Raw genomic sequence first — 22590 nt, 5'->3', positions numbered from 1 at the left:
CCAACCTTGGGTTGTGGCCTTTCCTCCTCCCCAGCCTCTAAGTTATAGCATCTCCCCAACCCAAGCTCTTGCAGCTTCCTTTGCCTGGACTGGATTTCTCAATTAAGAAGCAGACTCAATCCCAAACTGTAGCTCCAACGTCATGGAAGTGCGAGGCCCCAGTGGTTCAAAGTGCTGGAGCTGGAGCATTTAAAATCCATGTTCTTTTTAAATCACTGCCAAAGCTGCCTCTGCCTTACAGTTTAGAGAGCCAGAGAGCTTTCAAGGGAGAAAACTAGCGAGTGGGAGCATTTTTAAAGAATTTTTTACAAATTTGTTTACTGCATTTCTGTGGGTCTAGAGTCACATCTAAGCCAGACAAGGCAAGGTCAGCAGAACATTAATGAACTAGATGGGTTTTTTACATGAAACAACAGAGATTACATGGTTGCCATTAGATTAGCATTTTATTGAATCTCAGTTTCATCTGCCATGATGACATGTGAACTCAGAAACCCAGACATTATTCTGGAATTATGAATTACTTTCCCCATGGCATCGCCACTGCCTCCCCATACAAAAAAAAATGTTTTCTAAAGGCCATATCTTGGTACTTATGAACAATCAGGACTCAATACTTGCATATCATCAGAGCTCTAGCTTCAGCCTAAATTCGATCTTGAATAGGAATGTAACTATTGCAGAAGGAAATGGCGAGACGGCTAGTCAGGGGCTCAACACAACTCAGAGGCCATGTCATGAGTTCAATTCCACCCTCGGGCAACTGTCTGTGTGGAGTTTCCATGTTCTCCCCGTGCCTGCATGAGTTTCTGCTGGGTGCTCTGGCTTCCTCCAGCAGTCCAAAAATGTGCAGGTCAGGTGGATTAGCCATGCTAAATTGTCCATAGTGTGTAGGGATGTGCAGGTTAGGTGTGTTAGCCATGGGAAATGTAAGGTTACAGGGATAGGGTAGGGGGATGGGTCTGGATGGGATACTCTTCAGAAGGTTGGTGTGGACCTGTTGGGCCAAATGGCCTGTTTCCACACTGTACGGATTCTATGGAAACTCAGAGGATTGAGGCGCAACGAGGGTCAGCAGTGACCAGGAAGAAGGATTAGGAAGGTGGTGCTAACATAAGTTGCAAGTTACATTTTTCAATTTATTTTAAAATGTTATTTTATTTACCAATGTACCATTTCAGCTTAAATGATGTAATGCTTTACTTTGTTTTTTCCTTATAAGCAAGGTCCTAAATGACCGACCTACTAATGTTTCGCTTAAAATCTAGATTCTCAGGAATGGAATCACAACTTTAAATGAGGACTTACTGTCTTCATGCACCGATGCTATTCAGTGTTGTTTAAAGTAATGGTTCTGAAGAGGTTAATGTTAATGTTACATAGGCATCAATAGGCATCACCCATTCCATTGATGCCACAGTCTGGGGGTGAAGCCTGAGTGCTACTCCAGCTTTTGGAGAGAGCAGATGCATTTCTTCCAGCTCCCTAAAGGTCCTAGTAATTATGCCTGACTAAATATAGTTGTATTTATTGCTGTAAATAACCTTTGTTATTCAAGTGCAGTGTCACTTCATAGAGTCATAGAGACAAAGAGTCATACAGCACCGAAACAGACCCTTTGGTCCAACCAGTCCATGTCAAACATAATCCCAAACTAAACTAGTCTCAACTGTCTGCCCCTGGCCCATATATACACTGTAGTCTATCACTGGATAATTTTTGATTTGTCATGAGTCAGGAAAGAGGGTTAGTGGTAGAGAACTACCTCAAAACAACCTTCATCTATAACACATCCTGGTAGAGGTAGCAAATATCACAAGGTACTAATAACGGTTATCTGGGAAAATATCACATTCAACATAAGCTTAAGAATTGCACTTATTTCTTAAACCGGATAAAACAACATTCAATAATAGGGATAACACAGTGTGGAGCTCAAGGAACACAGCAGGCCAGGCAGCATCAGAGGAGCAGGAAAGTTGACATTTTGGGTCGGGACTCTTCTTCAGAAATTTCCTGCTCCTCTGATGCTGCTTGGCCAGCTGTGTTCCTCCAGCTCCACACTGTTATCACTGACTCCAGCAACTGAGGTTCTTACTATCTCTCATTCAATAATAGAGTTGTATTTACTTATAAAAATGCAGATATTTTTATGCACTGGAAATGCTAGAAATACTCAGCTGGGCTGCCAGCGCTGTGGGGAGAGAAAATAATCAGCCAACATTTCAGGTTGGTGACCCTTCATTAGAATTGTTCTGACAATAGGTCCGAGCTGCAACATTAAATCTGTTCTTCTCCCCACAGATGGTACCAGATCTGCTGAGTATTTCCAACGTTTTCGATTTTTATTCACAATTTACAGCATCCACTGTATTTTGTTTATCTCTGACTCAGTGCTTATTCAAGATGAAACTGCAGAATGTCTTGCTTTCTGACTGTTATTTAAAAGCTAGCATCAAAAAATGTAACAAACCATATAATAAAGTTCTCTTCAGCTAGAATCTTGAAAACCGTGCCATCTTGGTAAGTGTAGTAAGTTTACAAATTACTTTTGACTGAAAAAAGTATAGCTGACCAATGTTAGTGGCTATTAAATATTGCTGGGTATGCAGTACATATTATGTTACATTTTAATGCTGTCTCACCCTCCCTCTTGCAAAATCGATGATGATCACTATACAACTTCAATATACCCTGGAGTATAAATTTAAAAGTTGGGATGTTTGCAAAATTAATCATGTGCCAAAAATAGTTTTAATAATTCACTTTCATTCAAACAGAGTCTTAAGTAAGTCACAGCAGATGCAGGTAGAACAAAGACCAATAATGGAGAAAAGCATACTGAGCAGTAGAATGCTGTTTAGGATTTTAGATAAATACAATCCAAAGCAAGCAGATTTTAGCCAGAGCTTCAATGGTTGCAAAACCCCCTTAAAAAATTAAACATGCAAATTTAAAATAGCTGTTCCTATAAAATATTAAATTAGAATGCTGTGCTTTCCATCAAAAGCTATTAAAATTCTGGAGTCATCTTCAAGCCACATAAATGACCTATGTTAAATTGAAAAATTCATATGTCTGTGGGGAAATCACTGCATTAAGTATTTTGTGCTCTAGACCTCCTACTAGATTTGCCTGTGAAAATCTTAATTGATTATTTTCCACAGATATATACAAATTTATAGCAAAAACCGGACAAATCAATTGGAAATCCTTTGAGTACTTGCACAACCAAAATGTTGCCTCATTAGCTGTTCATGCTAATATTTGCAAGTCTTTTGTGTAAATTGAAGATCTTTGGTATTCTTTTCCCAAAATACATTGTTACAGAGGCAGCATGATGTTATAAATCGAACGCTAATTAAAAATCTCAGCCAATAAATATTATTCCCTCAGCTGATTTAAAACTCTGTAATATGTAATAAACCACCAAAATATGTTCAATGATTTGTAGTCCTCAAGGCAATGCTTTTGAGCACTCTCCAACAGGAATTAATATTTAGATTTGTGTCCTAAAGCCAGGTAACTTCTGAATGAAGAGACTGTGTCAACATCTGTTAAGTCCAACGGATCATCATTCACATTCTCATGTCAGTTACAGTGAACTTGTATGACAAGTTACCAAGGACAAAATAAAAGTGAACAATTACCAAAGCAGAGTTTGAAAAAGAAATCTTACATACAGCTTTGATGCACTTCTGGTCAGCCTATTACCATAAGCATTTGTGTGCGCTTTTTGTTTTAGTTTGAGATGGCCCCTTTTTTCTGTTGATCTGATCTCACTTATATAACAAAATCTGGCCTTCATATCAGGGTCTTAAACGCAAACTCCACTTCTGCTGCTGGCTAACTGGCCATGTCTTCACATCAGTATTTGGCCATAAATGATGTCCACATTCATTTTTCTGCACTAACTTAAATCTCATGGACAAGATTCTCTACAACATGTTCAGACCAAGAAATGATACAAAATATGGCAGAAACATCCATCCACTAATCACAATTCAACTCTGCGCACATTTCAGAATTACAACTTGGAAGTACCTGCCAAATCTTTGAGAAGGTGCTCCAATTATTTGTTTATCCAAATTTCTCCTTTTGAAACATTAATCCACGCCACTTTTAAAAAAGTCATTTAATCTGTTTCCAACACCTTTTCAGATATAAGAGGCATTCAAGTTGTGAGGGGGGGTGCAGTGGGGGAGAAGAAATATAAAGACATGTTGTAGGAAAGAACAGTATTGTCAGAGGAATGATGCTGTCCTTTGAAGCAGGAAGCACAAGTCCCCTCAGGCTTGGCTGCCAGCCCAGGACTGGAGAGGAACTGGAGTCAGAGGGGAAGGTTCCGATGGCATGGTTCACACAGGTACCAAGAACATAAGTAGAAACACGAGATAAATGCAATTGAACGAAATGAGCAGCTAGGTGCCAAATTAATTGTTAAAAAGCCACAAAGGAAAGTGCTCTGCATTTCAACCAGAGCCATTAGCAAATTGGCATAAAGTAAATATGTTCTTAAAGTTGAGCACATGATTCAAAAGGCTTTTATTTATTCATTGGACAAGGGTGTTGCTGGCTAGGCAGCATTTATTGCCCAGAGGGCAGTTAAGAGTCAACCATATTGCTGTGGGTCTGGAGCCAGATGTAGGCCAGACCAGGTAAGGATGGCAGTTTCTAGGGAAGGAACTAGATGGGTTTTTCCCCAACAATTGATTCATGGTCATCATCAGACCCTTAATTCCAGATATTTATTGAATTCAAATTCCACCATCTGCCATGGCAGGATTTGAACCCAGGTCCCCAGAACATTATCTGGGTCTCTGGATTAACAGTCTAGTGATAATACCACTAGGCCACCACTTCCCCTTGAAACTAATTGGTCTGAAACTAATAGATTTTGATGCTTGGGACTTCGGTACTAGTACTGGGGAGAGAGGGGCTAAACCTTTGGGACAGTATAAAATTAAACAACCCTATAGTAATTTTAACTGGCATTGTTGAGATAGACAGCTTTAAACTAAATGGTGGGAGAGTTGGGGGTCAGTTTGCTCGAGGGCAGATTCAGAAAATTATAAAGAAAAACAACGCAAAATAAATAATATAATAGTAATGATTGTCAGAATGTAAGAAGCAGAGAAAGGGCAAAAGAATTCTCTTGCAAATAGGATCAGAGTTGGGGGAAATGGTAAAAACAAAACTCTTCATCTGAAAGCATACAACATTTATAACTGGATGGGCAAAGTGAAATAAATGGATACATACACAAAGCAAGTACAGAAATGTAGTTGCAGAATTTCAAAGTTGGGAACTGAACATTCAAGATTGCCATTTGAAATTTCGAAGAGGAATGATCTTATTAAAAGATCCTAAGAGGTTTGACAGAATAGATGCTGAGGGGATGTTGAGGAATCCAGAAGCAGGGGCAGAGTTTCAAGATCATTTTAGCTAAACAGCAGGAAATGGCAAGAATTGCTGCAATTGAACAGGGCATTGGCAAGGCTACACCTGGGATACTGTGTGCAGTTTCGGTCTCCTTATCCAAGGAAGGATGTTCTTGCTATAGAGACAGTGCAGTATAGCTTTACCAAATTGATTCCTGGGATGGCAGGACTGACATATGAGGAGAGATTGAATGGGTTAGGATTACATTCATTGGAGTTTAGAAGAATGAGGTGGTTGGGGGTGGGGGGGCAGTCTCATACAAACTGATAAAATTCTATCAGGGCTAGACAGGTTAAATGCAGGACCGGTGAGGAGGGAGTCCAAAACCAGGGGTCATAGCTTAAGGATAACGGGTAAATCTTTTAGGACTGAGATGAGGAGAAATTTCTTCACCCAGAGAGTGGTGAGCCTGTAGAATTCACTACCACAGAAGTGATTGAGGCCAAAACATTATGCTGTTTCAAGAAGGAGGTAGATATAGCTCGTATGGCTAAAAGGGATCAAGAGTTGGGGTAGACAGTGGTGGGAGTAGAAGATATTAGGGTGTTGAGCTCAATAGTCAGCCATGATCATATTGAATGGTGGGCAGGCTTAAGTCGTCAAATGGCCCACTCCTGCTCCTATGAATTGCCCAGGCCTAAAACCAATGGTATTTTTGACTGAGCAAAATGGACTTGTGCCATTTTCATTAGCAGTGCAGACCCACATCTTAATGATGTCGCAAAACAAGTCACCTCATCATGACCTCATTCACCACTCCTTTTCAAACAAATTCCCAGAACCTATGTAGTATATCTTGCATAAGGATTTATTCAGATTGGGATGGAAGCCATATCTTACAGTTGTATAATAAGTACACCACTTCAAAGGCATTGTCTCAGCTCAGTGACTGCCTTTGAATTAGGAAATTGTGGTTTCAAGCCACACACCATAGAGTTTAGTAGCCAATCTAAACTAACCAATGCAGTTCAAAGTTCCTTTTAGAATCATGGTATTTCAAAGAGACCTGAAACTGAAGAATGTGCATCTACCCGTTCAAGTGAGCATTAAAGATTATATTCAAAAAGAAGTGTTCTCCTACCTTTATTCTTTAGCCTATGTTCCTATTTTTCTCTTTTTTTGAGAGACCTCTGTATGTGCAAATTTCCTAATGTTTCCTGACATTGAAACATTTCAAACGTACATCATTGACTATGTTGTGCTTTAGGTGATCCTGAGCTTTACTTCATATTCCAAATTATTCAATACACAGAGGTCTCATCCCAAAATCTCACAGACATATTACTGAAAAATTATTGCAATCTTAAGATGAATTACAGCGGAGAAAAATTTCAAAATAACAAAACTGATTCAACCATAGACAGACACTTCTAAAATCAGAGATCTGGAACACTGACAACATTTTAAACAACATGACCTAGTTAAAGGAAACCAAGACTGGAATCAGATATATTGGAGTCACTCACATAGACTAAGCAGCTTTAAACAAGTGGTAACAATATGGAGAAGCAATTGATAGCTTGCATGGATTCAATACTTGGACGTATCAGAAGACAACAAGAAAAGTTCCAACAAAGAAGCAGAAAGAAGATGAACTGCATTCAAGGGTCAGTTTTAGAAATCATCACTTAGAATTGATGCCCTACAGGCAAAAGCCAGTAGAAATCAATTGATAAATCTGTCAGTAGATGCCATAACAAGGACAACAAATGTAGATGTAGAATTGTTGGAGTGAATTATGGAGTTGGTGACTTTGACATGTGAAGGCAGTATTCCAAAAACATGTCTTGGGGAGAAAGGTCACAGCATTGATTCGCTACTGACAGATGGCAGAAAGTATGAAACCATTGTAGGTGGACAACAGCACCTGCAAGCACTAAGTTAACACTATAGTCAAGATATAAAACGCGAGGAAACTGTTGCACGTGTGGGCTATCATAACCACTACCTTGGACTCTGAGATCTGTACAAAGTACGCAGTGCAAAATTTTGCTGAGTCCATCTATACCTGAAATCTGGCTCTAAAGGACACAGTAGGATGCTACATGGCACAACCAAACAGAAGACAGGTGCCGCAATATGGCAACAGCAAGAAGGAATGTGGTAGAGACATGTATAAACACAAGCTAATATACAAAATTCAGAGTAATAAACCTACAGTGAAACAGCTTCCAACCAAAGTTTGAATAAATTTTGCTCACTTTGTGAATGTAAAATACGTGGACAAAGTCAACTCGAAGCTTTCTCCACAAATCAACATTACTTGCCCAAAGAAAACTAGTAAACACAAAAACAATACCAACATGAGAGCTAGTGCAAATATCCAGCAAGTTTGGTTCTGAAGCACCTATACCAGGATTGTTGGAACTTAGATGTTATAATTAACAACTGCTAAACTGACCACATACAGTCAGTCATAAAGCCTTCCATCAGTACCATAACCATGCAATGCAGCTTTGATAATGCAGCACAGAAATCACAAATATTTTACCTGGTGTTCTCAGGTCTACCAGAAGTGGTAGGACCACCAGCATCATTATGCATGACAAATTAGTCAGAGCTTTTTGAGGTTCAAATATTAGATAAATAAAGAGGAGCCAGTGAGCCAAATTTTCTGGTCTCTGTATCATTTGGTTACATGTCAGGTCTCCAAGGTGTGTACAGGACCCTATAAAAATGCTGACATGTGGACACATGCGGGAATTGTCCCTAACATTTCAACTACCAATTGGGAATTCCACAGTACCTCAGAGCTCTCTGCAAAAGTCTCCAATCCACAGTTAAAGTAATTGAGTTCAAACAGTTCTGTAGTGCTTACCTAGCTAATTACCCAGAAAGTGGTAACCAGTGTGTTGTACGAGAGGAGAGAAGGTTAGCACTCCCCTTGATAAGCTACAAAGATCAAAACCTAGTCTAACAGCTGGTAACTGCACAATAGCCTGTTAAATTACTTACAACTTCCTCATCCCTGACCCGACCTACCCATTCACTCACCCTTCAGCACCATTGTTCTATAAATGAAACTAGACCCAATCCCTTGAGTTTAAAATGATGAAAGATGCTGTCATTGAAACATTCAAAATTCTTAAGGGTTTGGACAGGATGGATTCTAAAGGATGGTTTACCTGGCAGAGATGTTTGAAACCAGGTTCACAGTCTAAGCACAAGGGGTCAGCCTCATTTAGGATTCAGGCAAGAAACTCTTCTACTCAAATGGTTCTGTAATTCATCACAACTGACCACTCCCTGACAATTGCAATTGCTCTGATGATTCTTCCATTCAACGCAGAGGGACTCAAGGGACATGGACAACAATGTTGAAAGCTAGACTCAATGTAAAAGTTCAGCCGTGTTCTTGTAGAATAGCAAAGTGCTGTTGAAGGGCTCCTATTTCTTCTGGGTATCTGAATGTGGCATTGAAAGCAGGAAATTAAAATCTTCAGGGAAAACCAACTCTGATCCAATTTTCATATGTTTTCAAACATGCTATGCAAAATGTGTAATATTACACAGGGTGTGCTATAGTTTGGCACAATGAAATCCATACCAAACAGAAAAGGGGGAAAACAATGAATAATTTCAACTGGAAATTCTTAATGGATCAACATTCAAGATAGCTGCTTCAATTGTAACCCACATTATTTGCTCTCCCACTGGCTAGAAGATGGTCAAGCAGGATAGACTAAAGAGTAAGTGTGACCTAATTCATACAGCAAAATTTAAGCCACTGGGGCCATGACTTATGTTTCCTACTAAGGGGAGGCCCAACTTCTGATATTCTTGGCATTGATCCAAAGTGGGAGTAGCCAGCGTTCAAAGGAAATGGCACTTTTGCTACTCCTTGTGGGCCAGAAAAAAGTTGAATGCTCCCTACCAGCCCTTCAAGAATATCTTTTACCCCTGCTGCATGCCTGATCACCAACAAGCTTGTTACCAACCTCACCTCCTCCCTTCTACGGCCGACCCCTAAATGGCAATATGGATGATAGTTGGTGACATTCTCTTCCCATTTGAGAAGCTTGTCCCCAAGGTTCCCAGCTGTGGCCTCTGTGCTGTTGAGCCTACCCTCCAATCTATTGATCAAGCTATCAATCTGCTCAGCTGCAAGACAAGTGGCAGCGCTAGGTGTGGCAGGTTTTTAAAACAGTCAGCAGTTCCTTGTCACATCACAATCAACTCTGTTTTGCTCCCACATGCCCTCTTGTATTCATGGTAAATATCAAGGCAAATGACATTTGATCTCAGATGCAAGTATGGATCTGTTTAGGGGCAAAATGATTGTGGATGAGACCTGTGGAGTCAGTTTCATTGTAATAGCCTCTACAAATGCATAACTGTGAGTTCACTACTTTGAAACTGACAGGAAATCTAGTGAAACTGCAGAATGTAAAGGTACTACAGTATAACTTGACAGGAGAGGTTGTTTCATGCTAGACAAAGTTAATAAAACTGTACTGTTAATTTTTTTTTAGTGCCAAAATTTCAGCTTTCAAAGACATTGTGCCAAGTAACAACTTATCAATGCTCTGGTCCCAATTGAATGAGTTTCTCCTTAGCAGCTGAGAGCACCAGTCACATTAATAAACATTATTCATGTACTCCAGTGCCAAGTCAGACTCACAATAACAAGTTAAGATGGCATCCAGACTTCATTAGCTAATTCAAAGATAACTAGCAGTATTTTGGGGGGTATTTTTAATCAATCCCAATTCTGTGATACTTGAAACAATTTCAGGTAACAAACAGGAGATGCAAATGGATCAGCAGATTAGACTTCCTGTTTCTCCCCTGCATACACAGATTGTTTATCCAACTGTTGAAGACTCATCTGTAAATAAAAATTTAGAATGATGAAAAAATGTGCATTATATAGCTAAGTAAAATGATCCTAAAAACTATGCCTAACAAGCAAGATATAGTATTTGGTCTACCTATACATATATCATGCCTACGTTATGGCCAATAATTATTCCAATTGCAGCATGCACCTCTGTACCTGTGCCTTGTGGCTGGCTGTAGACATCATGGATGTCTAACCAGCCAGAGTTCAGGATAATATCCTCGGTTTTAAAATAGTTTACACCTTGCTTTCAACTTGTGGATCAAATACTGGAGTCTAGCTGGTGTATTTAAAATAAATAGTACAACTGCTGCCAAGAAAGCAAGGAAAGAGACAACTGATCCTTTGCTGATGTTTAAAGTAAAGCTGAGCATTCATACAGCATTTTTATTGTGGCTCATTGGGGCAAAGCTAATAATTACTGTAATCCTTAATTTGAATGCCATCAAATTATGCCTTATACTTGCAAGAACTTTGATTGATTTTACAAAAAGAGCTCATTCTGGATCTAGGACTCAGACTTCCATCCAGTACAAAAAAAAAGGCTTCATGGTCACAAACTAAAATGCTAGAGAGATGCAAATTTATTCTTCCTTTCATGAGCTTTTCAATTACCATGGGTAAAAGTGATGCATCTGCTTGATACATCCATGAGTTTCAGATTGATTGATGTGATGTTGCAGATGTCCGTTGCAACACATATTTTTTGCATCCTGCATTTCATAAAAATTTGACAGGATACACTGGTGGTTTTGCTTCACCCTGACTGTTCCATCCCTGTGAAGTAGTTTGATAGGGAGCTAGATTCTAACACGTGGCAACTTTTTCACAACTGCTCCAATGAATTTGCCTGGCTGGTAATGTGATAAAAAAGGCAATTAGCAACAATGTAATGGAACTTGTGATTTCTAGCCCATTGAAATCAAAAGCAATGAGAACAAAATGAACCGAGTTCTGTATGATTTATGAGGCACAATCTGCCACATTACTTCCCAGCTGGTAGGAAGAAAATAGCCCTATAGTTTTGTAATAAAACATCCCTCACAGAAATCCTTATTCACATGCTTCTTTCTGTAGATGCAGGCTTGAAGGCAACTGTGAGCTTGGGTATTACATCAGTTCTAACAATATCTTCCCGACATCCTTCCTTTGTTCTTCCTCCAAAATAACTGAATTCTATACAAAATCCGGTGAAATTACAGTTCAAATACTTCATACAAATTAATGAACTCAAGCAGAAAAATACTCCCCAAAAAGTCCTTTTCTGGAGTTTTTAAAAAAAGGCTGAAAATTGCCAGCTGCCATTTAAACGTTCACAACTACCAACATCCTAATAACTCTGAAAAATGAGTTTTATCTGGGCTGGTTGAGTGCATATTGATTTTCTGGTACATATGCTGGAAACCTGTGTATCCATTCATTGGTATATATTTCATGCCTATTTTAATACTCAAAAGAGACTATCACCTAATGTAATTGACAGCATTGTTGAAAATGGTCATGAAAATGTAATGTAATAGTGGAGATCCAATGGGAGCAGTGTTTATAATTGTGATCTTTCACCTGGTTCTTACTACATAGTTTCTTTCCTCTTACAAGCTGTGTATTTTCACATTACCATTTCAATACATGATGACCAAAATTTCAACTGATCAGAAATTGATTTGTACAGAGTAGTAGCTTTAAATTTTCTTAAAAATTATGTCTATTATATTTCCACAATTTGTGTGTTACTTTTGTCGCATATCTTTTCTGGATATTCCAGTGCCAAAACAGACAGACAGGTTTGAACCTACTGACCTAACAAACTAATCCAGAGTATCCATGCTAAAAATCAAATTTGATTTTCTTTTAAAACAATTAGCATGTTTGAAAACAAAATGAAGAATGCTTCACCGAATATTTTGATTTACTTTATGAATGTTGGAATATTGTACCTTGACTTATTCATACATACTGCTAGAACTTCAGTGGCCCCATCAAAATAGTATCTCCGCCCATATACCATTTTGAGGTCAGAATCCACCAATATTTTTATCTGATAGGTCAGTCCCATCCTTATTAGAAATGGATTACTTGAATGCAAAGTATTTTGGTATTTTTGACTAGAAAGTGTAAATAAACAAACATTTCCTACAAGCGAAACTTTAAATGTCAATACCAGAAAAGTAATTTGACTTTAATGCACAACCTGATAGTTTCAAAAAATTCACAGAAATGAGTATGATAAAACTGTAACCATCTGGGTTGTTGGAAGGAGGCACCATATAAATGAATCTAGCAAAAGCTTTGGGTGACCAGACTAGTTAAATGGTATTTTCATAATTGCACTTCATCTGGTGTGATTTGTTTAACAATTCAATCACTGATAGACAAATCAGATCAATTTATTTTTCTCTTTCTCTCTTGTCCCCCTCTTTTCCCCAACCCCCGCACCACATTGACTTATAACCTATTTGGTTAGGGAAATCAATTCTCCACTTAAATTCATAAAATATTTAAACAGTTTACTTAGAAGGGTACATTATATCCTCAAGTAAAAAATAGGTATGGTGACTTTAGGTGGATAACTGTCACAGAAACATCCCATTCATCTACTTAAAAGAATTTCCAGAGATAGGTTGCATTAACCTTGGGTCAATGTGTTGCGTGACTTGTTAATTTATATTTCTGACATTCACATCTAACATTTTAACAATGTTAATGTAAACATCATATTCTGCAGAATCATGTTGATTATTTTTAAAGCTGTTAACAACATGGTACGTTTTTGTCATCTTGACTCTCCCCAAGTGAGTGCTAAGGATGTCAGACGAGACAACTTGACAGCCAAGGAGCCAATAACATTGCCTGGGTTTTCACTAATTGATCAGACCACTGGGATATTTTGCACACTGACAAATGGCTTCACTTGATCCATAATAAATTGAATGAGTGCTGCAGTGGAATTCTGGATGTACTGAGAAGGGACAGCTGTAGTTGGAGCAATGAACAGCACTAGTCCCGGCAATGTCAATAAAAAAAGCAAATATTTATATCCATTTGTTTCGGAGTTTGAACATTATGTGATTGAAATGTTTCAAAAAAAAGTTTATATAAATACCATTCCCACTATTGTTATAATTTTGACTCGTTAACTTGTCTTCCAAGTAGCCAGATGAGTATATTTATGGTATTTCAATATATAATAGGCTGTCAGCACATCAGATAATCACATTAGGATGCTTTAACAATGTTTGAAAACTCATGTCAAAGAACTTAAGAGTAAGATAAATAGAACAAGATTAAGATCTTGTGAAAATTCATTGGATTAGTGAAACAAATTATATATATCAAGAATGAAACCATTTGGCATTGAATGACAAGATTAGTGAATTCCTCGTTTTACATGTTTTTCGCACAGAGTTGCTTAACCTCTCTCTCACACATGAAAGACATGCAAATGTGATTAATAGAAAACATAAAGATTTTATTAAATAGTCATCTGTCCTGACTTTACACTATCAATGAAACAAATTTTCCCCGAGTAAAATGATTTAGTAGTTCCTGGGTCGGAAGCATCAATGGAAAAGCCAACATTTGCTGCCCATCCTGAATTGCCTTAGAATAGGTGATGACGATAAGCTTACTTCTTGCAGATAATTGAATTGTTGCAGAAGGCAGTTTGGTGTAAACCACACTGCTAAGAGTCTACAGTCAAGAGATACCAGACTAGATAATGACAGATGATATCCTTCCTTTAAAAAAGGACATTAGTGAACCAGATTGTGTTCTCCATACTTTTATAAACCCCCCTGCCAGCACAACTCCACTAGTTTCACCATTACTGACAGTAAGGTCCAAATTTACGTTTAATTAATTGATTTCAAATTCCTCAGCTGGTGAGATTGGAACTTGTATCTCTGGTCTAGATACATAATTATTAAGCTACCATACTGCAAGGTTGAATAAATCACGGTTAATATTGGCAAGGAAAGACCATGGAGTGTTTCCAATTAACTGTGAGAGGGGTGAAGAAAGGATTAAATAAAAATTTCAGGATGATAAAACTGAAATTTCCTCCCAATTCTCAATGGCAACCAACCTTTCATTTAATGTAATCCAACTTTGAGTAATTATATCCATACGACAATTTTTCCTTGCTCTCAGAACATAGGACCTAGATTATTCTGAACGGGTACGTTCTTGAAACTTTCACATTCAATTACTTTCATTAACAATGTTTAATCTGTTTAAAAAATGCTTCAGCACATTTCAACTATGATTCTCTAGAACACAAAACAATGAAAAGTTTAACACTTATTGAAACAAATAGGCAGCATTTCTCAGTCTAATAGAAAATGGTATCATATGAAAATTTCCTTCGGTAAGATTGCTTGAATCACACCAATGTAAACTCTTAGCAGCTAAATATTTCTGTGAATCACCTGCTCCAGAGCAGAACATTGTCCAAGCAGTTCCACAGCCAATGAACAGGCTGCAAAATGTGTGATACTATATTTCACACACCATCATGTCAATCTGCTAGAATACGTCTTTTGTTTGTATACTGTTATATAAATTGTTGTCTAACATTTTAGATATTAGCCATTTGCATTGACAATGCTAGACCCAGTTGTCACGTGCAAACAAGTTGATTTTTTGCTGTATTGCATTTGAGATATCCCTTCAACATTATTCAGTTGCCTGTGTCTATTGGGAAAGTGTAACAATCAATAGATGCCTGTATTAGATATAATAAATATTTCTACTGCTTGGATAACTATAAGCACTTGTGAACTATGTTACCAATTAAGTTACTGATCAGTCTCTCTCATGGAGATTTCTATAATATGCTATTGACCCAATATATTCATTATCTATCAGAGTTTAAGCAGAATCTAATTAAACAATAAACATAGGAATGTCAACATTCAAAGCAATATTAAGGGACAGTGTACAGAAGAAATATTCCAATAATTTGATTCTTAATTAGGGGCACAGCTGATTAAAGCAAAGGACACAAGATTATTTCCTTCCTCCCCCACTCCATCCTCCAACTACAAACTGCATCCAACTCCACCAAAGTGAAAGAATTGTTTCATTAAAAATTGAGATTGTGTAAAGGCAAACAAAGGTACAAGTTCACATTTTTAACATAAATATTTTAAGAAATGAAGCCATTTATGGTGTCATCATTCCCAATTAGATGCTTGTTGATAATAATTGAGCTCAAACATAACAGACCATTTGTCTTACAATATTTCTTGATTTATTGCTATTCATATCACACATACATACACACACACTTTGAAAGTAAAGATTGGTAAAAACCACAAAAAATTACATTCATTTATAATGAATGTGAAAAAGCACTAAGGACAAATATCCGATGTTCACTGTTGTGCCTTCACAAAGCTGCTCCAACTGATTTATCTAGCGAACAACAACAGCAACAACAACAATGTTCCTTCTGTTAAAGGTCAGACATGAGAGCTAGAATGTCATGGTCAGCAGTCAGGTATGATGAATATTCACACAAAAATTGATTATAATTAACTTATAGCTTGGAATGTATACAAGTTTTCCTGTCATCCTCACTGATTATAATCACATTGCTTTCGTTACTTTGAGGCTCAATTATTCCAATGTTGTTTTGACTGGCTTCCTGTCCTCCATGCTCCATTAACAGGAGTTCATCCAAAACTCTGCTGTTCCTGTCATAACATCAGGTCCTGTTCACTTGATATCCCTGTGTTTGCTTTGGGTCCCAGTTCACCAAGCCTATTTCATACAAACTCCTCTCTCCCCATTCCCCCAACTCCCTCAAATAGCCTTGCCCTGCTTATTGCTGTAGCTTCCTTCAGTCTTACAACCATCCTCAAACTCTGCATTCTTCCAATGTTGTCATCACATTCCAAACTTGCCTTATTTCACCATTAGCATACATCCCTTCACATCACAAAACCATGATTTTGGAACGTTCCATGGTTAAGCCATCAGAATCCTGAATAAAACCTAGCTTTTTCACCAACCAATCTCTTTTTTGGGGGTCGGTGCTTCATTTTCTTTTTGCAAAACATCCCAAAACTGCCTCAGCATAATTTATGCTATACTTTTAATATAAGTTGATTTTGTTATTGTCTGCCAATGTATCATTTATTTTTAATGCTGATTTTCATTGTGATGCAAAACATGTAACTACTTTCAAATGCAAAAATGTTTTAAATGGCAAGCAGTCTCCTCATAACATCAAACTTCATGAGCTAAATCCATTTTTCCAAGACAAAAATCACCTTTGTAAAACTGCAAATTATATGCCCCAAATCTCTACTACTCAGAAGCACCCAGGTTATGATTGGTGAACATTTGCGATGAGGTTAATACATTAATCCTGAAATCTGAAATCAGCAAATCTAAATGAAATTTAATTGTAATTCTAAAACTTCAAAAGTACCTTTTGAAGAATACATGAATCCTTAAGAACAAGTGCAAGATTGTAATCTTTTCAATCATATTAGGATGGCAGAAACTACAAACAGGGAAACCTGAACAGTTACAATTGTCATCTGAACTTGCAGATAAAGATTAGACTTAATGATTCCAGAGAAAGTGCTATTTTTAGTTTTTGTAATAAACATCTGTACTTAATGTAGTTGACATTTGATAAGATTTATACCAAAAAGATTTAGCATTTTGTTGTAATCATTGCAAATATATTGAGAATATAATCAATAGTTTATGAGCAAAATCTTGGGCAGTGTATGTATCATATGTTGTAAATGTGTAGGCTAATGCATGACAAGACAAAAACATTATGGGTTTAATATTGTCAATCATGGGGTGAAAGAAATCATTTGTTTCACCCCATTACTTCATGTCATTCATGACTATCTGAGTTATTCCATACAGTATATAAAACAACTGCCCCCTCAGCTGATGAATCATGCCAAACAACAATTGAAAGAAGCATTGGAAGTGGCAAGAGTACAGAAAGTGTTTTGGCTGGTAGACGTAAATGTCCATCAGAAATAGTTCAACAGTTTCAATACAGAGACAGTCCAGAAGGACATAACTACTAGACCAAGCCTACAGCAGGCAGTGAAGCAACTAAAAAAAGGGGAACAATCTGCTTGACACAGCCTGTTACAAACGCAACTGTCCATTTCAGCATTTGTAGGAGTAACCACCAAACAGTCCAAAATGGGATAGATTTCAAAACAGGTCGAGCAACTCAAGATTGGGTATTGTGGGCCATTAGAGGCAGAGCTGTGTTCAACAACAATACATAATCTCCTGGCCTACTCCAGGTTTACCTAAAAATGTAAAGTGCCAGCTCAATGATGTTATACCACAGGACTATTTGCTTGCCAAACATCAGAGGCAGTACATTATAGATAGCCCCAATCCAAGCCAGCAATTTCATAGACAGTGAATCACATCAAATCCGATCAACATTCTCATATTTGTACCAAGACTTGTGTTCCAGAGCCAGCCTAGACAAGCTATTCCAGTTCAACTCGGGCAATGGCATCTACTTAACAATGAAGAGAATTAAATAGGTATATCCTGTCCATTAAAAAAAAAGAACAAATCCAGCCCAGCCAATTACAGCCTCAGCCTATTTGCCACCAAAATATGTGAAGGAATATATTGTTGACGGGCCTATCAAGCTGCACTGACATTGCAATAACCTGACCATTGATAATAAGTTTGGGTTTCACCAGGGCCACTAAGCTCCTGACTTCATGATAGGTTTCATCCAAACATTGTCAATACAGCTGAACTCCAGATGTGAGAAGTGTGTGACTACCCTTGATATTTGCCGTAGGAAAACTGAAATGAGGGGGAATTCTCTCCACTGGTTGGAGTCACACCGAGCACTATCGTAAGATCACTATGGTCTATGGAAGTTAATCATCTCAGTCCAAGAGCATCACTGCAGAAGTTCCTAATTAAAATCAGTTCCCAAATGTAATTAGACATGTCTGCAGCAGGTATGACTTGAATTTTGGCCTCCTGGTTCGGAGGGACACTACCACTGTGCCACAAGAATCCCACATGTTTCTCAGGGTACTATCCTAGATCCAGCCATCTTCAGCTGCTTCAATGACCTCCCTTCCATCAAAAGGTCAGAAGTGGGGATATTTCCTGATGAATGCACAGTGTGCAGCAATTTCATAAATCTCAGATAAGTGTACTGTTTATGCCACAAGTGACAGGCCACGGTCCATCTACAACACGACAGAATCTAACCATTTCCCCTTGACATTCAATGCATTACCATCACTAGTCAGGAGTTTGTGCAATAGTCTCCACATGCAGCTCCAACATTACTCAAGAAGGTCAACACCCTCCAGAACAAAGCATCCCATCTATCACCTTCAATATTCACTCCCCTACCCCAAGCACACAGTGGCAGCTTATGCCTACTCTATGACATACAATGCATCAGCTCCCTAGACTGTACCTTCCAAACTTGTAACCTGTATCCACCATGAGGTGCACAACAGCTGACACATGGGAGCAATACCTGCAAGTAGCCCACCAAGCCACACAGCATTCTGATATGTAACTATATCACTGGTTCAAAATTGTGACAGCACTCAATGTATCCATACCACACGAATTGCAGTAGCTCACAGCACCTTCTCCAAGGCATTTAGGGATGGGCGTCAAAGTATAGGCCTGGCCTTAACACCCCCATTTTCTGGAAGACTTAATTCACAAAGGGAGATTCTGGCAATTAGATTATCGCACTGTAAAAAAAACCTCAGTGGATCAGTAACCTCTATATTTCTAATCGTAATGATAGCATAATTGCATTACTAGAGAGATACCCCATTTCTGTATGTTTAACTGCCATAGGACCAGTAATCCTGATCGCATATATATAGTCTGTCACTACATTCCTTTCTTCCAACATTGTGCTACCACTTATTTTATCCATGAAAGATTGACATGGTTTCTGTTTTAATTACAAACTCCACTAACACATCTCAGACACTCACAAACCTGTGTAAAAATAAATCTCCAATAATTATTTAAAATGTAAATAATGAATTCCAGATAGAAATCATTTGATAGTGTTATGATTGCATCTGCTTTCTTCAATGCTCTTTTGACTAAATCCCTTGACTCTCACATAGAAGTGCCTTGAGTGAAGGGAGTCCCACATACCTCTGCTCACAATCAGGGACCGCAAAATTGCCTGCCCTATCAACTGACCAGGAAAAGGAGAAGTTGCTAGCTCGGATTCCTGCTCTCAATCCTGGAATCCGAATTGAATTTGACTAGCGTGACTCCACAACATATATAATGAGGTGCTGAGCATCAACCACCTTCCGAACCTCGAATGCCTTTAATCATGATTCCGTCTCACCGATAACATTGCAGCAGTAGCTTAAATTTAATTGGGGAATTATTTTTACGTTCATTAACTCTGTGCCAAAATGTCAACATTGGAACTACTTGTTGAAAAACAGCTGACATGATTAAATGTGTACATAATTAAAATATATCCTTAGGAGCAAACAATTACAATTTTAAATTATTTTGGTCAACCCGTTTGGACATCTTATGCCATACCTCAGGGAATAGGTTAAATCTTATACTGCAACAATGAAATAATTTATCAAAGTGAATGTCAACTTGGCAGAACAGTCGTATAATTTTAAGTATGGGTCAGTCGGATAGAACTAATTCACGTCAAAGTGAGGGGCAAAGATATTTCGGGGAAACTTGTCAATGAAAGAGCCCAAGTAGCAGAGCTCTGCAGTGCTGGCTATCCCTTCTCAGGTACAAGTAGCAGTGGGGCAGGTGAGCAGGGCATGAGTGAGAGCTTTCCAGATTCTACACGGAGATTTTTCTTATGAAAGGTGGGAGGCTATTGAGAGCCCGACATTTGCAGTTTCGGAGTGAATGTGATTGTCAGCATTTCCTGACTGATCATTTGAACTATGTTAACCGCAGTAATTGTCTCCAGTAGTGTAGAGTGGTGGTTTTAAGCACCGGGGTCTAAATCAGGCTAGATACTCAACACATTCCAGGAAACCAATGATAGAGACAGAAACCATTTATCTGCCCGTGCCAATTGAATTGCCGGTTTTGTTTGCTGTCTTGAGAAAATCTTATTACTCCTGTTTTTAAAAATGACCAGCATTCCCCCAATGCTCTTGTACATGGTAATGTTTCATACTTGTTATATGCTGCTGTGGATACTGCATCTTCTGAGGGCAATGAGGCACGTTAAGATTGTACTTTCCTCACCAAACTCGAGAGCCGCTAAATCACCGATTATTTCCAGGTGAAATTTGCCTGGACAAAGTTTCTGGTCTCTTGTGTAGACACGCAATACAAAGAGAAACCAATCCCTCCAATGGAAGTCAATAACGTTAATCAGGGGATCAATAGATTCTCACTTACATATTGTAGCCTGTCAGACTTTCTATTGTTAAAAAACACACACATTCCAGGAATAGAATTATCCGGAATGTGGAAGCAGCTGTAGTTCGGGAAGTAGCAAACGAGGCGCCAACCTCTCTAATATTTAGGCTAAAGCTCTTCCTTCTCAGCATGCTGCTATCACCAGGCACTGGGCTGGGAACTGGTGCTGGAGGAATCCTTCACAGATCGGAGCTCGATCCATTCCCGTGCGTGCACGGTGCCGGTGACATGAGAGCAGAGGGAGAGAGAGAGATAGCTGTCACCAGCAGATTGGCACCCGCTTCGTTCCTGGACGAATAGAGGGCGATTTGACTGGGCTCTGTATCATGTCAAATGACACGCGTCTGTCAGTGCAGTGGGTTTTATATGGAGGAAGGAGTGAATGGAGGGGAGAAGGGGCTGTTTTGGGATTGAACAGTGGTCAGTATTGATGCAGAGTGGGTATCTGTTGGACAGTCACAGGAGGAACCGCTAAGCTCAGACATTCATCAACTTTCGCTTTGCGTGCTCCGATCTCGGCCTTTCAGAGGCTACGGGCAAAACGCAATAAAATCTGTAATCAATGTCCTGCCTCACTGCTGCGCTGTTCCCCCAGCCCTCTACACTCGGAGGGAGATCTCGCGCGGCTCTCACACTTTTATTCCCACCGCCGGTCCCGCTGCCTGCAATAATCTCTCATTCCATCTGGGTCATTCGCAGCGAGACTCCTCTCCAGGCAGCCTGCCCGATTTTCCGGCTTCCTGCTCATGTGGGAGGCTGTGAAAAGTTGAACCTTGAATCTGCTCGCCTCTTTATCTTTTCCCACTCCGCTTTCGCTCACTGACTGGGCTGGGAATGGGGGGGGGGGGCGGCAGAGGGGGGGGGGGGGGGGGGGGGTCGGGAGGGACTTGCCTCCCTGAGTCCTCTCCAGATTCCACACTGAGCTTAGATCCACGGTTGGAAAGAGCTTACCTGGCCGGTGTAGATAAAGTTGCTCGAGTGTTGGCGGAAGGGCTCCGTGACTGAACACCAAGGCGCAGGCTGTTATCCACAGAGACAGCAACACGGACATTGTAGGGACCATCGCGTCTCTCTGTAAAGCAGGAAGTGAGGAATAAACTTAGGTTGCCCTCGGCTCCGGGAAACTGCATCAGCTAGAAAACTGTGTCTCAATTCTGTAAGGAAAAAAGAGCAACCAGATCCGTGCCTATCACCCCAAGGTTAGAGAAAGTCCAGATCCAATCCCATACAACTGGCGAGCAAGTTTAAAGGGGGGGTTTAAAACTGGAAGCGTGTTGTTTGGCTAGGAGCCCTCCTACACGGTTTTTATACCGAGGAACGCATTAGCGACTCACCTATAGGAAAGAGCCAAGTCTGTGGGAATGCTGCAACTACCGACTCTTCCACATCGCTTTCTCCATGAAAATAGCGGCAGACTAATTGGTTTTTCAGAACAGACTTGACTTCATTCGCTCTCTCAGCTTTTGGCTAGAAGCGTGTCCAGGAGGCGCGGGCCATCACTTCCCTCCACACCCACCCACCCCCTCCCTACCCCCTCCCTACCCCCACCTCATCAGTTTTGAGGCTTGTCCATGTTGTGCGGGAGGGTGGGGTAAGAGGAAGTCCGCTGAAAATGAACCGACAGATCCAATTAGCCCCCGGAAAGTCGCTGCACCGTCTACGTCTCGCCAATTCTCAGGCGGCAGCTCTATTCCAGAGGAAGGTTCGCAGCGATGCCCAGGGAAAGGGTGTAGCTCAGCCTCCGGGGCTGGGGGACAGGGTGGTGGGGGGTGGAAGCCCTCACTGATTCTGGGGAGGAGAGGGTGGATAGGTGGTGTTCAGCAGCAAGCAGCAAGAGTCCGGGAACCCTCTTCTGCCCCAGGTCCAAATGCTGAGCCCGCAAA

The 22590-nt window shown here is 39.6% G+C and overlaps 1 protein-coding gene and 1 pseudogene across 1 annotated transcript in view; one reads left to right on the top strand and one right to left on the bottom strand.

Moving 5' to 3' along the window:
* Positions 1-22590, bottom strand: part of LOC125485143 (chemokine-like protein TAFA-1) — a 444634-nt gene that overhangs the window by 420785 nt on the left and 1259 nt on the right. Inside the window, 1 exon segment of the mRNA XM_048606578.1 lies at positions 21659-21779. Coding sequence (XP_048462535.1) covers positions 21659-21779 — 121 coding nt within the window.
* LOC125485189 lies at positions 8292-8397 on the top strand (annotated as a pseudogene).

This window comes from Rhincodon typus, chromosome 16, assembly GCF_021869965.1.
Source record: "Rhincodon typus isolate 14 chromosome 16, sRhiTyp1.1, whole genome shotgun sequence".
In the NCBI taxonomy this organism is placed as follows: domain Eukaryota; kingdom Metazoa; phylum Chordata; class Chondrichthyes; order Orectolobiformes; family Rhincodontidae; genus Rhincodon; species Rhincodon typus.
Note: the sequence above shows the minus strand (reverse complement) of the source record. Positions and strands in the feature narration are given on the sequence as shown.